The sequence below is a fragment of the Pristiophorus japonicus genome, chromosome 17 (genome assembly GCF_044704955.1).
Source record: "Pristiophorus japonicus isolate sPriJap1 chromosome 17, sPriJap1.hap1, whole genome shotgun sequence".
NCBI classification, from domain to species: domain Eukaryota; kingdom Metazoa; phylum Chordata; class Chondrichthyes; family Pristiophoridae; genus Pristiophorus; species Pristiophorus japonicus.
Window position 1 is genome coordinate 66,219,107 of NC_091993.1, and position 17,531 is coordinate 66,236,637.

Below are 17,531 nucleotides of genomic sequence, written 5' to 3' on the forward strand. Positions count from 1 at the left end.
GTGCCATCAGCCGGTCCAGGCAGCGGGCGGTCGAGGGGGTCGTTCAACCTGACTGCCTGCCTCTCTTCCGCTCTTACATCCGGTCCAGGGTGTCCTTGGAGATGGAGCACGCGGTGTCCACCGGTACGCTCGCGGCCTTCCGCGAGAGGTGGGCACCGGAGGGACTGGAGTGCATCATCACGCCCGGCAACCAAATTTTAATTTGATTTTACGTTTTTTAAGTTTAATTTGTTTTAATTGCCGGTGCTTTTAGTGTCCCCCTTCCCTTTTATAGGGGGCACTGGGGAAAATTGTGATTTTAGTGCCCAAAAAGAAAAAAAAGAAAAAAGAAAAACACAAAAAAAAAAAGGGGTAAAAAAAAAAAAGGGCCTTGTAAATGTCTGGAGTGTCACCCAGGTCGGGTGGCACCGTTTAATGTTTTTTTTTTTTGTTTTGCAGATGAACTCCAAAAAGAGTTTCATGCACAAGGACCCCCAGGTCCCTCTGCACCGCAGCATGTTGTAATTTCTCCGCATTCAAATAATATTCCCTTTTACTGTTTTTTTTACCCAAGGTGGATGTCCTCACACTTTCCGACATTGTATTCCATCTGCCAAACCTTAGCCCATTCGTTTAACCTATCTAAATCTCTGCAGCTTTTCTGTGTCCTCTACACAACCCGCTTTCCCACTAATCTTTGTGTCATCTGCAAATTTTGTTACACTACACTCTATCCCCTCTTCAAGGTCATCGATGTATATTGTAAATAGTTGTCCCAGCACCGATCCCTGTGGCATACCACTAACCACCGATTTCCAACAGGAACAGTAAGTGTGGGCCTGGCCAGAGATGGTTAGGCAGGTGTGAAGATTCAGTAAGTGTGGGCCTGAGATGGTTAGACAGGTGTGAAGGTTCAGTAAGTGCACTTCTGTTTAAAGGTCCAAGCTTAGGGCCAAACTGAGTTTGAGTCTTTGTCATCTTGTATTTCAAGGAATGTAGGGCTGGGCCATAATTTGACTGTGTACGAGGTGTGCACTCGCCCGCAGGGGCCGTGCAAGTTCCGGGTTTAGGCATGCGCATCCCCGGGAAAAGGGCATCCACGGACAGAAAGTTAGACTATTTTCCCAACTTCTGCCCAGCGAATGACAGTGAAATTATTATTCTTGGCAAAAGCAAGTTTCAAGGTGTGATTTTACCAATGTAAGAGTTTTAAAAAACAGAAAAATATACCTTTTCACTAATTTAAGTAAATCATTAATTTATACATTCAAAATCCTGTGAAATAAGGTAAGTTTATTTTTTGACCTTAATTTACATTTTGTTTTAAATGTTTAATTAAATGGCACTTTAATTCATTTTAATTATGTGATTTTTAAAAAATTATTTGAAGTGTAGAGGTATTTTTGGAGATATTCCCATTCATACTTATGGGGTTTCCAGGAGGAGAAATGTCTTCACTCAGAGGTTTGTGAATCTTTGAAATTCTCTACCCCAGAGGGCTGTGGATCCTCAGTCGATGAGTACATTCAAGATAGAGATAGATAGATTTTTGGACACTAAGCGAATCAAGGGAAATGGGGATCAGGAAAGTGGAGTTGACATAAAAGATCAGCCATGATCTATTGAATGATGGAGCAGACTCGAGGGGCCATATGGCCTAATCCTGCTCCAATGCTTATGTTTTATTATGTTTATCCAGTCTACTATTTGGTGATACAGGAGAATCACATAGCAGCTGCTGCTATCCAAGTTACGATTGCTACAGCTCACTATTGTTTACCTAGGTATTGGCCAGGAAGGTGCATGCTGCAGATCATAGGGGATATGAGGTCTGAGGCTGGTGACACCAAACATGAGAAAATATTTGGTGTAATAAGTGAATAAAGATGACAATGGGCAAGAAAACGAAACAACCCAGCATCCTTTGGGTGGAATTGCGCTAAATTGTCCGGGTGCTTCCTGTCCCTCTTGAACTAATGGTGGAAAATTGGGTCGGTGCGAATGGAAAGTTCATAGGTTCATCTGATTGGAAGATTGTGGGGTGCCTAATCAGAAAAGCCATGCTTATCAGGAATCAATGCAATGAGCTTTCCGAAATCTCTTCTGTGCCATTTTATGAAAGCTATCACACTCCATGTATGATGAAAAAAATACCCCCCTCCCTGAAATTGACACAGATCACAAAGTGTGAATAGAGTGATATAACATGTGGGATATTAGTTTTTATTCATTTACACTAATGTATTTGTAGTACGAGAATTCATCTGTGGCAAAGTCACACACATCCACCATTTTGATTTGGTAGGGGAAGAAGTTCCACACATGTGATTGCTTTGTTAGTGCTTTCCCTAGATTACCCAGGGAAAGCACATGTAATGGCATGTATGCGGTTCCATCTGGAGGCACGGCACATACGTGCATATCATGTTCTCAGAAAGATGATCAGAAGTTGACTGACCTGCACTTTCTGTTTAGATACCAGATATAATGGATGCCCTGCTCACCACCTCTTGTGTTTTTAGGGTGGTCTGAAAGCCGTGATATGGACTGATGTGTTCCAGATGGGAATTATGATCTCTGGGTTTTTGGCGGTGATAATCCGAGGCGTGGTGGTCCAAGGAAGCTTCGAACGGATCTGGAATATCTCATATCATGGAGGGAGACTCAACTTCTGGGAGTACGACTCTGATGCTTATCTTTGGGGGTTGGGAATATCCTGGCGAGGAGAGGACAATAGCTTCATCATAAGGGTTCGATGATTTTGCAGTCAGATTTGTACCTGTCTGGGAGTGAGTTAGTAACAGGCAGTGCCAGTACTTTGACTTGTAGCTGTCTGTCTGGGAGTGTGTTTCTTGCTTCATCTGCTGATCACCCCTCCCCCAAGAGGCTGCTCCTCCTTACTTTCTCTTCCACTGTATGTTCCAGAATTCCTACATGTTTTCCCCTTTAATCATCTGTAGCTTTTGAAATGCTATGGTACAACTTGATTTCCTTCCTGCCTAGCGACAGTAAACCAATGGCCAACAGTTTTACTGCTGTTAGCCAGCCCTGCATATGTAATGAGAGGCACTCCAAGGAACAGCAGTGTGCTAGTGTCAGGGTCTCATGAAGTAAAGCTCAGCCCAATGAAGACAAAATCGATTCTGATCAATTAGGATTTTGGAGTTACCTAAAGTTTTTTTTACTCATTTTGAACAACAAATTCTTCAATTTTATGTATTTTTTCTGTGAAAAGAACAACTTAATGGCCTTGGCTTTGGGGAAAGAGCAGAGACGATCAAGCTCTCCAGTGTGGAGAGAAGGTGCCTCACAAACATATAGAACATTTTTACATGATTACAATGAAACCCAGAAGGTTACTTCAAATTTACCCAGGAAAATAATAGCAGCCACTATCAGTAAGCCTCTCACACAGGGAGCACTATCAATCAGGAGCAGACACTGTCCATTAGATGAATGGGTAGAGGGTGGTACAGACAGCATGCCTAAACTACTGATAAACACTCGCAACAAGCAAGGCTCTCTCAAGGAACGTGATTTAGTTAAAATAACCCCATATTGTTTTAAAACAGAGAGCAAAACATATTCAGATTAATCTGACGAGCACTGTACTACTTAAGCACTTTAGGACCATTCCATATATTCATCGGGATGAGAGAGTTAGGGTACTGAGAGAGAATATAGTGGGAGAGGTAGGGTACAGAGGGAGTATATAATGGGCGAGTTAGGGTACTGAGTGGGTATATATTGGGAGAGTTAGGGTACTGAGGGTGGATATTGTTATGTATGGAGAAAGAGTCAGACTGAACAGTGTGAGCTCAGAGTAAAGTGTGACCTTGGTCTTTTGTTGCAGCTCTCCAGAGTGCCTCTCCAACTTGTGAGGCCTCCTTAAATACCTGTGCTCCCAAGGGATTATGGGATCCCTTGGAACTCCAGCGGATGAGCCCTCTGGTGGCTGTAGAGTAAATACAAGTTTACATATATAACAACACTCCGTCACCGCCCCCCCCACCCCCAAAGTCAATAGTGTAACTATTTACAATGTGAGTCGATCTGGGGCCCTTCTTGCCCTGGTTGATCGTCTCGGTGTGAAAGCTGGCGTGTTTGAATAATTTGTTGGGTCCTCGCTGAGTTGCTGTGTAGCTGGCCTTGCTGGGCTGCCTCCTGGTGTATTGGGTCCTGCTGGGCTGCTGTGGATGATGGGTTCTGCTTCGTGGTCAACCGTGGTGCCGGTTGCCACTGGTGTGTATGTTGGGGGATCAAAAAAGGTAGGGTCCAAGGTGGGTTGTTCAGGATAGTCCGTGAATTTGAGTTTGATTTGGTCCAAGTGTTTCCGGTGAATGAGTCCATTTGAGAGTTTGACCCGCAACACCCTGCTCTCCTCTTTGGCCACGACAGTGCCGGGAAGCCACTTGGGACCTTGTCCATAATTCAATACGAATATAGGATCATTGACTTCAATCTCGCGTGACACATTTGCACTATCATGGTATGTACTTTGTTGAAGCCGCCTGCTCTCTACCTATTCATGTAGATCAGGGTGAACTAAGGAGAGCCTTGTCTTAAGTGCTCTTTTCATGAGCAGTTCAGCAGGTGGGATCCCAGTGACTGAGTGTGGTCTTGTACGGTACTTAAGCAGGACTCAGGATAGGCGAGTCTGCAGCAAGCCTTCAGTTACCCTCGTCAAGCCTTGCTTGATGGTTTGCACTGCTCTCTCTGCCTGACCATTGGATGTTGGTTTAAACGGGGCAGATGTGACATGTTTAATCCCGTTACGGGTCATGAATTCTTTGAACTCAGCACTGGTAAAACATGGCCCGTTGTTGCTCACCAGGACATCGGGTAGGCCGTGTGTGGCAAACATGGCCCGCAGGCTTTCAGTAGTGACAGCGGACGTGCTAGCCGACATTATCTCACATTCAATCCATTTGGAATACGCATCTACAACCACATGGAACATTTTACCCAAGAACGAGCCTGCATAGTTGACGTGTACCCTAGACCACGGTTTAGAGGGCCAAAACCATAAACTTAGCGGCGCCTCCCTGGGTATATTGCTTAACTGCGAGCATGTATTACACCTGTGAATGCAGGACTCTAAGTCCGCATCGATACTGGGCCACCACATGTGGGATCTGGCTATCGCTTTCATCATTACGATGCCTGGGTGGGTACTGTGGAGGTCATTGATGAAGGTGTCTCTGCCCTTCTTGGGAACCACTACTTGATTGCCCAACAGAAGGCAGTCTGCCTGTATAGACATTTCATCTTTGCGCCGCTGTATTGGCTTTATCTTTTCCTGCATTTCCACTGGGACACTAGACCAGTTCCTGTGAAGCACACAGCTTTTGACTAGGGATAATAAGGGGTCCTGGCTCGTCCAGATTTTGATCTGCCGGGTAGTGACGGGTGATTGCTAACTCTCAAATGCTTCCATAACCATGGCTGAATCTGCGGGCTGTGTCATTTTCACCCCCGTGGTGGGCAATGGCAGTCTCCTGAGAGCATCTGCGCAGTTTTCCATGCCTGGCCTGTGGCGGATGGTGTAGTTGTATGCGGACAACATGAGCGCCCATCTCTGGATGCGGTCCAATGCGTTGGTATTTATCTCTTTACTCTCGGAAAACAGGGATATGAGTGGTTTATGGTCAGTTTCCAATTCGAACTTTAGCCCAAACAGGTATTGATGCATTTTCTTTACCCCATAGCTAATGTTTCTTTCACAATCATGCTATAGGCTCTCTCAGCCTTAGACAGACTCCTGGATGCATAAGCAACTGGTTGCAGTTTCCCGAAATCATTAGCTTGTTGCAATACACACACCCGATGCCCTATGACGACGCATCACATGCTAGTACCAAACGCTTACATGGGTCATACAACACAAGCAATTTGTTTGAGCATAACAATTTTCTCGCTTTTACAAAGGCATTTTCTTGGCTTTTGCCCCAACCCCATTCGTCCCCTTTTCATCGTAAGACATGCAGTGGTTCGAACAATGTGCTGAGACCCGGTAAGAAGTTACCAAAGTAGTTCAGGAGTCCCAGAAACGACTGCAGCTCCATCACGTTCTGTGGCCTCGGTGTATTCTCGATTGCCTCCGTCTTCGCGTTGGTGGGCCTGATGCCGTCCGCCGCAATCCTCCTTCCCAAGAACTCCACTTCAGGCTCCAGGAAAACGCACTTTGAGCGTTTTAACCTGAGCCCCACGTGGTTGAGTGGACTAAAAACCTCCTCCAGGTTCTGCAGCTGCTCGACTATGTTCCAACCTGTGATCAAGATGTCATCCTGGAAGAACACAATGTGCGGGACCGACTTCAGTCAGTTTTCCATGTTTCTCTGGAATATCACCGCCGCAGATCGAATTCCAAACGGACATCTGTTATAAATAAAAAGACCTCTGTGCGTGTTGATGCAGGTGAGACCCTTCAATGAGTCCTCCAGTTCCTGTGTCATGTAGGCTGAAGTCAGATCCAGCTTCGTGAACGTCTTTCCTGCCGCCAGCGTTGCAAAGAGGTCATTGGCCTTTGGTAGTGGGTATTGGTCCTGCAGGGAGAAACGATTGATAGTTACTTTGTAATCGCCACAGATTCTGATGGTGCCATCTCCCTTGAGGACAGGAACGATCGGGCTGGCCGACTTGTTGAACTCGATCGGTGAAATGATGCACTCTTGTTGCAGCCGGTCTAGCTCGATCTCTACCCTTTCTCTCATCATGTACGGTACTGCCCTCGCCTTGTGATGGATGGGTCACGCCCCCGGAATTAGGTGGATCTTCACTTTTGCTTCTTGGAATTTCCTAATGCCTGGTTCGAACAGTGAAGGGAACTTGTTTAAGACCTGGGCACACGAAATGTCATCAGCGGGCGATAGCGCTCGGATGTCGTCCCAGTTCCATCGGATCTTTCCCAGCCAGCTCCTGCCGAGCAGTGTGGGACCATTGTTCGGTACCACCCAGAATGGTAGCTTGTGCACTGTTCCATCATAAGTGACCTTTACGGTAGCACTGCCAATTACGGGAATCAGTTCTTTCGTGTAAGTTCTTAGTTTCGTATGAATTGGAGTTAAGACTGGCCTTGAGGCCTTGTTGCACCACAGTCTTTCGAAAGTCTTTTTGCCCATGATGGACTGGCTCGCACCCCTGTCCAGTTCCATTGACACCGGGAGTCCATTTAGTTCAACATTCAGCATTATCAGGGGACAATTCGTGGTGAATGTATGCACCCTATGTACCTCTGCCTCCTCGGTCTGAGGCTCTGGTCCTCCGTGATCCTCCGTGGATCTGTCCTCCTCTGCAACATGGTGGTTTGCAGGTTTAACAGGACTTGCAGCTCGCCTGCACATACGTTGGAGGTGTCCCATTGTTTCACAGCCCTTGCAAACATACCCTTTGAATCGGCATGAATGGAAACGATGATCACCTCCACAGCACCAACAAGGTGTAAATGGCCCTGCATTCATCACCCTTGATGGTGGACTCTGAGACATCTGCAGACGTGCAGCTGCAGGCATGTGTGACCTGCCCTGTATGTTGCGATTCGAAAACAAGATCACTTTGTTCACAGTACTTGTAGCAGCACTTGAGTGCTGATAGATTTGCTTAGTATTGTCGCTAGTGGCAATGAACGCCTGCGCTATCGCTATGGCCTTACTCAAGGTTGAGGTCTCTACAGTCAAAAGTTTGTGAAGTATGGTTTCATGGCCAATGCTAAGTACGAAAAAGTCTCTGAGCATATGCTCCAAATGTCCTTCAAATTCGCAATGTCCTGCAAGGCATCTTGGCTCGGCGACATAACTCGCCACTTCCTTGCCTTCAGACCTTTTGTAGGTATAGAACTGGTACCTCGCCATCAGAACGCTTTCCTTCGGGTTCAAATGCTCTTGGACCAGTGTGCATAAATCATCGTATGATTTCTCTGTGGGTTTCGCTGGAGTGAGCAGATTCTTCATGAGGCCATATGTTAGTACCCCATAGATGGTGAAGAGGATCGCCCTTCGTTTGGCAGTGTTCTCTTCCCCATCTAGCTCATTGGCCACGAAGTATTGGTCGAGTCGCTCCACAAAAGTTTCCCAATCATCTCCATCCGAGAATTTCTCCAAGATGCCCACCATACTCTGCATCTTTGGGTTCGCTATCTGTATCTCATTGCCAGTTGTTATGTATGGAGAAAGAGTCAGGCTGAACATTGTGAGTTCAAAGTAAAGTGTGACCTTTGTCTTTTATTGCAGGTCTCCAGAGTGCCTCTCCAACCTGTGAGGCCTCCTTAAATACCTGCACTCCCAAGGGATATTGGGATCCGTTGGTACTCTAAGGGATGAGCCCTCTGATGGCTGTACAGAGTAAATACAAATTTACATCTATAACAGATATAATGGGAGAGTTTGGGTACTGAGGGTGGATACAATGGGAGAGTTAGGGTACTGAGTAGGTATATAGTGGGTGAGTTAGGGTACTGAGGAAGGATATAATGGGAGAGTTAGGATACTGAGTGGGTATACAATGGGAGAGTTAGGGTACTGAGGGAGGCTATATATTAATGGGCATCCATGATTGTAACATAAAGGGAAATAAAGAAAGACCTACGTTGATATGATGCCTTGTTTTATCACACATTTAATAATTTTGAAGTTCAATGACTGTTGTTGTGTCGGCAAATATAACAGCCAATTTGCTTATGGCAATATCCCATAAACAGAAAACAGCAGAAATGATCAGTGTTTTTTGTGGTATCGACACCGCAAGAAATTCCTGATCATATTCAAATTGTTTTCTACGATCGAGTCACACTCCAGATATTTGAGTCCATAATCCAGGGTGATACTCCAGCACAGTGCTGAGGGAGTGCTGCACTGTCGGAGGTGCCATCTTTCGGATGAGAGGTTAAGCCGAAGCCCTGTCTGCTCTCTCATGTGGACATAATGGATCCCATGGCACTATTCAAAGAAGAGCAGGGGAGTACACTTCAAAAGTACTGAATTGGCTGTAAAGCACTGTGGGATGTCCTGAAGTTGTGAGAAGTGCTATATAAATACAAGTCTTTATTTAAACATCCTGAACTGAACTGTCAGAACAGGCAGAAAGGGCCACAATCAAATGTCACATTGAGTCAATGGTCCCTTGAACAAGGCAGCACTCCCTTGGTATTGCACTGTACTGATAGCTGAGCTCATGCACTCATGCCCTGGACTATAAAGGGCTTGGCTGTAGCTATTGTGTTCTAGTGAGGGTAGCTATAGCACTTTGCTTGTCCCATTACCCCAGCAAGAGACTAAAGCAATTCTAGGCGATGGCCCCTCACCACTGTGTTCTGTCTCTTCAGCTTTGACCCAGATCCCTTAAGACGACACACCTTCTGGACAATCGTGGTCGGTGGGAGTTTTATGTGGACGGCGGTTTATGGCATCAATCAATCTCAGGTTCAGCGGTACATCGCCTGTAAAAACCAGTGTGAAGCTAAACTGTAAGTATCAGCGCCGCACTTGCCTGGGTCTATTGGAGTGTGTGGCAAGTTCCCAAGGAGCTCAGCTGTAACTAGTGGCTATGTCACAGGTCCTCAGGCAGAGTGTGATATACTAGAAATAAACAAATATCTTCATATGTGCCCCAACCACAGCACCACCGGTGCCGCCCCTCCTCCACTTCCCCCGAACTTGATCCTGGTTGAAATACAGTGCAGGAGGTGCGGTAAACTCCAGCCCACAAATTGATTAAATTGTACCACTCAAGGCTCATGTTACAAATTCAGAAACACGTTGAGGGATAGCTCAGGGCGCGCTGTTGTGATGGATCGACACACAACACGCACAGTGATCGGGATTCACTATTGAGATGGATTAGTGATAACCAAGTCGCCTTGGTTATCCTTACCACTGGACCAAGATCTAGCTCTGTCAAGCCCCTGTGGTGGCTGGTGTGCAACGGCCACCACACATTAAAAAAATCCACGCACAGGCATCTTCCACCCTTCAACATGTAGTTCGGGATCCGGAATATTAGGTCCTTCATTGAAACACCTGTGAACTCAGGCGTGGAAGCAATTCATCCTCGTTTCGAGGGATTGCCTATGATGATGATGATGATGATGGGGGATTACACACAAAATAACTTAAAATGGATGTGGCTTTTATATTGTTACAAATGAGCAGGCATGAAAGTCTTTGCTCAGGTACTGCAAGTTTTGAATCTTTTATTGTTTCTTTGGTACGAGGATCTTTTTAAAACCATTTCTCTGCATTTACCCCTTTGTGCTATGTGTTATTGACAGTGGGAGGGCTGGGGGACAGAAGGGTTGGAGGACAGAGGGGCTAGAGGACAGGCTGATACACAAGCTCTCCCTCAGCCTTTGAGAAGTGACTTGTCATGAGGTGTGAAGCTGGTGTCTGGGGAATGTATATGAATGGCCCAGGGCTGAGGCCCTTATTGACCCTCCACACCTGTTCTATCTTGGTTTTCTTGTATGTATTGGGTTTGAAGAAGCAATGTCTCTTCAGCATGTATGAGACATTCACTTCCTGTCCCTTGAAGCCACCATTTCTCAGACAAATTCTTTGAATGCTTTCAGGTCTCTGTACTTCAACATGATTGGCCTGTGGATAACAGCCATATGTGCAGTGTTCTCGGGGCTCACTATGTACTCAATTTATTACCAGTGTGACCCCTTGACAGCAAAACAAGTCAGAGCACCAGACCAGGTAAGCCCTCAGCTGTGAGGTGTAGCCAATTCATCTCCACCAGTCTGTACAGTTGTGGGGGAGGTGGGGGGCGGGGGGGCAGGGGGGTGAGAAATTGGACTTCATCATGCCCATTTATAGAGTGAAGAAAAGAGCATGTGGGGCGGGAACAAATTTTGCTTCATAACCTCTCGTGCCCGATCTGCCCTCGTAGTGTGCCAGATGCCTAATTGGAAGCCTGCCACTTTCAAGCATCCAGGGCGCTCACCCGCAACAGGCGTTAGGTGCCTTGAATGTGCAAATCAGGCTCCTAAGAGCTGTTTTAGGACGCTGCTCCAAATTCATTCTCCACTGGGCGGAGCTTGTCACATGTGTGGCCCTCATAGTTAACCTGGCTCTTCAGCGGCTCTTAAAGGGACTACTGGAGGCACAACTTAACTTATAGTTTTGTTTCAGTGGAGCTAGGCCAGGAGGAGCAAGAATGGGATGGACAATATACCCAAGGAATTTGCTGTGCTGTCTAGGATAGGCACGGTCCCTTGTAAATGTGTTTTAGTGTGCTGTCTCTGATTATATCATATTCTTTTGTTTTAGTTGCTCCCGTACATGGTAATGGATATTCTGAGGGATTATCCTGGTGTCCCAGGACTCTTTGTTGCAGCTGCATACAGTGGGACTTTGAGGTATGTCTGTCTCCATCAAACAATCCTCAATTTCCTGAATCCTTCCCATTGATCTATCTCTACTACTGTCCCCTCCATATCAGTGCCCTGACTTAAAAGAACATAACAATTAGGAGCAGGAGTAGGCCACACGGCCCCCTCGAGCCTGCTCCGCCATTCAATAAGATTGTGGCTGATCTTCAACCTCAACTCCACTTTCCTGCCCGATCTCCATTATCCAATGACTCCCCTAGGGTCCAGAAATCCATCTATCTCAGCCTTGAATATACTCAACATACTGGTGCAGAAATCCTGACCTCCCCGGGTGCGTACAGAGTGTCTACGGACCCGGGAAGGCATCACAAAAGCTGGTTTTCAGCACACAATGCGCATGCGTACCCGACAACAAATGTCCTCGGGAGCGAGGACATTTGCAAGGGAAAGATTGCGGGATTTACCCATATCTTGCCCAGCAAATGTCCTCAAAATTCTTGCGCCTGATAAAAGCAGGTGTATAGCCTACTTTTACAGGCGTAAGAGTTTAAAATCATACAAAAATATAATTAAATTAAATTTAAAAAACACATATTTTTAAAAACCCTGGCCACTACATTACATTTATTTTTAACCATAATTAAAAAAACTTTTTAAAAACTCGAAAAAAAATTTTCTCTAAGATATTTATTAACTTTAATATTAATTCTGTGAGGTGTGTTTTTTATTTTTTATTATATGTGTTTAGTGTGTTTGTTCTTTTTCCCATTAATAGCAATGAGAACTCGTAGATATGGAGTTCCCGTTGTTATTAATGAGAAAGCTGTGGAATACTGTACCTGATTGGCTGAGTAGTCACACCTGACTGCACCTTCCATGTGGGAACCTCGGGGACGGGAGCACGCTTCGCAGCACGGGAAGAGAAGGCCTCCCCACCGGAATCCCACGCTCCTCCCGGACCACCAGGTACTTTCGTAGAAATGTTTCAGGTCGGAGGCAATTGCCCACAGGAAGCCTCCGACTGCAATTTCAGCCCCAAAGTCGCCTCCCATATCAATGCCCTGATTTGTGCCATTGATCTATCTCCAGTTCTGTATCCTCCAATATCATAGCACTGATTCTTTCCCATTGATCCCGCTAGTACCGCCTCCTCCAGTATCAATGCACTTGCTGCCGTCACTGTGGAGGACTTCATCACACCTCACATCACCTTTTCGGATCAGAAACTTTCTTGGATCACAAAGGGACTCAGTAAGTGAGATTTTATAGTTACTAATAGTTTGATACATATACAATCAACTTGACCTACTGTATTGAAATAGCACATCAGACATCAAACTCATTATTTACCATGGCCTCAAAACCGTGGAACTCCTTGGGCCCGAAATTGATGGCCTTACCACCCATTGCCGCCGATATTCTTCTTGAAGTTGCTCCCAGTGCCACTTTCCATTTGACGTGGAGCAGGCGTGAGGGGAGAACCGCCGGGAACCGCTCACTGACATCAGCGGACGGCTGAGTGGCGCAACTGACCTCCCGCTCACCGAGGTGCCATATTGATACGGGTGGGAGTTGGCGCCAGAACGGGGAAGGATCGCTGGCTGGAGGCTGTTCTATCCCCAACGGTGAGTATAAAGAGCTGAAAAAAAAAGGTTAATAAACATTTTTTTAATTTCTCCTTTACAGCGACTTACCTGGATGGGGTCCCCTGAAGGTGTTCTGATGTTTTTTTTGGATGATTTTCCTTTTCAGTTCTTCGACCCTCCGTAGGCCCGACTCCATTCTCAACGGTACTTGGGCGACAAGCGCCTTTGCCGCCGAGATTGGGAGCTCCCACCAGCTGCCGCCCAGATTGGCGGTGTAAGTCCCTCTTTTGCCGCCCTTCAAGGAACTTTTTGACAAAAACCCCGCCCAAAGTACTGTCGGGTTTCTCGGTGGCCATTGGCGGTCCTTTGGGTGGCATATGGGTGGGCGGGGGCCTTCACCAATTTCAGCCCCCTGATCTCTATCAGTCTTTACTTCCGCTTGCAAGCTATACGCTCTTAAAATGAAAGCTTGGCATCACCTAATTGTTATTTCCTGATTTAACTCATCTGTTCTTTTCAGTGTTGATTGTGGTCTGGACAATGTACTTTAATTTTTTTTTAAATGGACCATTGTGAATCAATTCAATATGTGAAGTCTATAACTGTACTCACTGCTACCCACACACCTTAGATGATAGCTATGGAATGCTGAATAATATGCCAGAGGAAGTCAGCATGCCATGGAGGAACAGGGAGATCTAAGGTATCATTCTGCAGGAGTTGCACTGGATTATTCTTCTCCATGGTTTCCTCTAGCCTCGCTGTATGACATAGGTATATTCCACAAGTGGTTCTGTATATTACAGTGGGTAGAATGTGCTCCAGATGCTTACAGATGACATTGACCTGTGGCTCTGCCAGATAATTCCCCATTATTACACCTCACCAATAATAATATTGGTCAGCTGTGGCTCAGTGAGTAGCACTCTTGCCTCTAAGTCAGAAGGTTGTGGGTTCAAGTCCCACTCCAGGGACTTGAGCACTTAAATCTAGGCTGACATTGTGAATTTTCTAATCATCTGTAGTCCTTTTTTCTACACTGCCCTCTGATATAATTCATTTCTCTGACTGAATGATACAATTCCAAAATGCTTTTTGCATTATCCCAAAAAGAAGCTTCAAAAAGGGAGAGGTCTGGGGAGAGAATTCGGTAGTGTCCTGTTTGGCCGTTAATTTTTTAATTTCAAAAATTTCGTGGTAGGCACGAAGGATTCTGAAGTTCTTCTAAATTGGGCTTTAGCGCCCCAGGAAGGAAGGGGTGCTAAATCATATGCTAATGACCTCAGTGGGGCGCTACAAGGGCGATACCACCAGAGCTTTACCGAATTTTTGGGTGACTTGCATTCAGCAATCATCCTTCAATCCTTCACACTGGCTCATTCCAGCTCTTAACGGAGAGGTTTCATCAAGCTGCAGCTGATCATTTTCATTCTTACTTCTGAAGTTGAGCTGAGACCAACTGAAAGACCTCATGGCTATAGCTGCTCCCAGCCCTTGCAGAAGGCTAATTAAGAGCCTGCCTCCTCCATCACTGCTGCTGCTGCTCCTGTTCCTCCTCCTCCTCCTCCACCTGAGATGGTGCAGCTACGCCTGGTGGCAATGGCTGCGCCCTCATGATGGCCAGGTTGTGCAGCATGCAGCTAATGATGATGAAAAGGGACACCTGCTCAGCCGACTACTGGAGGGCTCCTTTCGCGCATTCAAGGCAATGGAACCGTTGATTGAGCACTCTGATGGTCTGCTCAATGATGTGCCTATTGGCAGCATGGTTCTCATTATATGAGTGCTGGGCCCGAGTGTTGAGGTTGGCGAGAGGAGTCATGAGCCAGGCGAAGAGCAGATAGCCCTTGTCTCCCAGCAGCCAGCCGCAAGCTTGATGTGGTGGCTGGAAGAGAGCTGGCACACCAATCTGGGGCAGGATGAATGCATCGTGGCAGGCATTGACGATGAGGATTCGGCGTGTGTGGTCGCACACCAACTGCATATTCAGTGAGTGGTAGCCTTTGCAGTTACAGAATACCTCAGGATTGTTATGCGGTGCTCACAAAGTGATGTGGGTGCAGTCAATGGTGCCCTGCACTATGGGGAAGCCCGCTATCCTGGCAAAGCCACATGTACACTCGTGCTCCTTCTGTCTGGTGATGGGGAGGGAAATGTATTCTCTTCTCCTTCTGTAGAGAGCATCAGTGACCTCGCGGATGCAGCAATGGAAGGCAAGCTGGGGGATGTTAGAGATGTCTCCTGTTGCACACTGGAAGGATTCACTGGCTTAGAAACTGACTGGCATTGAGAGAGTCGTCCTCACCCTGGTCTGAGGCCCGAGGTCTGGTTGCAGGAGATGGCAGAGCTCTGTGACCACGTCCTTGCTGAAGCACAGCCATCGAATACACTGCTTCTCAGAGAAATTGATGTTGGAGAACTGCTGCCGGAATATCTTGGGATTGTAAGTCCTCCTACCTGTTGGCCCTCCTACCTGTGGCCACCTTTTGCAGTCTTTCTCTTTGCCTCAGTTGCGTCTGACAGTGACGCTGGAGCACGAGGTTCAGTACCAGCACAGCCCCTGTGAAACAATATCAATGTTGGAGCTTCAAATCTTCCCTCAATGCAAGTCACAAATCTTTAAGAGCCACAACACTCCTTCAACAACAAATCTTTCAAAGAAGGAAACATTATTGGCTGACTAAAATTTCACCGGATGCTCCTCCATCCGACATCTGACTGAAACCCGACTGCTGAAGCTGTTGTTGTCAGTGCCAGGCGCTAAACAAGGGGGCAAGGTCAGATTTTTGTTCCGAGGTCCTACACGGTGATGACGTCAGCATCACCAGGAGTAGAAGTGCGAGGCGCTACGTGTTACCGCTGCCACAAACCCCCCGAATTTAGGGGGAGAGGCTGTTCTTGCCGCGTTGTCGCAAACTCATTTTCGTCCCGTTAGTACACCCGCTAGTAGCCCAATTTCTACCCCTGTAGTTCACCATTAGCCTGATCTGGAGGATCCATGATCCAGGTTAGCGATAAATCCCGAAAACGTTGATATTTCCCTCATAATTTTTCAGGGTTAACTGATTGGACGTTACATATTACATAAGATTACGTAGGATATATGGCTCAGAAACAGACCATGTTGGCGTTTATGCTCCACTCGAGCCTCCTCTCGACTTTCCTCATCTAAATAAATCAGCATAACCTTCTATTCCCTTCTCCGTCATAAGCTTGTCTAGACTTGCTCAGGCCAACATCCCCAGCATTGAAGCACTGACCACGCTCGACCAGCTCTATGGGGTGGGCCACATTGTCCGTATGCCTGACACGAGACTCCCTAAGCAAGCGCTCTACTCGGAGCTCCGTCATGGCAAGCGAGCCCCAGGTGGGCAGTGGAAACGTTTCAAGGGCACTCTCAAAGCCTCCTTGATAAAATGCAACATCCCCACCGGCACCTGGGAATCCCTGGCTCAAGACCACCCAAAGTGGAGGAAGAGCATCCGGGAGGGCACTGAGCACCTCGAGTCCCATAGCCGAGAGCATACAGAAATCAAGCGCAGACAGCGGAAAGAGCGTGCGGAAAACCTACCCTTTCCTTCAACGACTGTCTGCCCCACCTGTGACAGAGGCTGTAATTCCCGTATTGGACTGTACAGCCATCTGAGAGCTCACTTTGATTTCAAGGGACTGTCTATAATGATGATGATGCATCTACACTATTCGCTTCAACCACTCCCTTTGGTAGCGAGTTCCACATTCTCACAACTCTTTGGGTAAAGAATTTTCTTCTGAATTCCCGATTGAATTTCTTGGTGACTATCTTATATTGATGGCTTCTAGTTAAGCTCTTTCTCACAAATGGAAACATTCTCTCTGTATCCACTCTATCAAAACCTTCTTTTAAATTTTAAAGACCTCCATTAATATACTGATGTGAATAGAGAACTGGTTGGCAGACAGGAAGCAGAGAGTCAGGATAAACGGGTCCTTTTCAGAATGGCAGGCAGTGACTAGTGGAGTACAGCAGGCTCAGTGCTGGGACCCCAGCTCTTTACAATATACATTAATGATTTAGATGAGGGAATTGAGTGTAATATCTCCAAGTTTGCAGATGACACTAAACTGGGTGGCGGTGTGAGCTGTGAGGAGGATGCTAAAAGGCTGCAGGGTGACTTGGACAGGTTAGGTGAGTGGGCAAATGCATGGCAGATGCAGTATAATGTGGATAAATGTGAGGTTATCCTCTTTGATAGCAAAACACAAAGGCAGAATATTATCTGAATGGCGGCAGATTAGGAATGGGGGAAGTGCAACGAGACCTGGGTGTCATGGTTCATCAGTCATTGAAAGTTGGCATGCAGGTACAGCAGGCGATGAAGAAGGCAAATGGTATGTTGGCCTTCATAGCTAGGGGATTTGTGTATAGGAGCAGGGAGGTCTTACTGCAGTTGTACAGGGCCTTGGTGAGGCCTCACCTGGAATATTGTGTTCAGTTTTGGTCTTCAAATCTGAGGAAGGACGTTCTTACTATTGAGGGCGTGCAGCGAAGGTTCACCAGACTGATTCCAGGGATGGCTGGACTGATATATGAGGAGAGAGTGGATCAACTGGGCCTTTATGCACTGGAGTTTAGAAGAATGAGAGGGGATCTCATAGAA

The 17,531-nt window shown here is 46.5% G+C and overlaps 1 protein-coding gene across 1 annotated transcript in view; it reads left to right on the forward strand.

Moving 5' to 3' along the window:
• Nucleotides 1-17,531, forward strand: part of LOC139228197 (sodium-coupled monocarboxylate transporter 1-like) — a 98,066-nt gene that overhangs the window by 37,950 nt on the left and 42,585 nt on the right. The window contains exons 5-9 of the mRNA XM_070859379.1: nt 2,502-2,656; nt 9,299-9,439; nt 10,541-10,670; nt 11,244-11,332; nt 12,447-12,556. Coding sequence (XP_070715480.1) covers nt 2,502-2,656; nt 9,299-9,439; nt 10,541-10,670; nt 11,244-11,332; nt 12,447-12,556 — 625 coding nt within the window. The remainder of the gene's footprint in view (nt 1-2,501; nt 2,657-9,298; nt 9,440-10,540; nt 10,671-11,243; nt 11,333-12,446; nt 12,557-17,531) is intronic.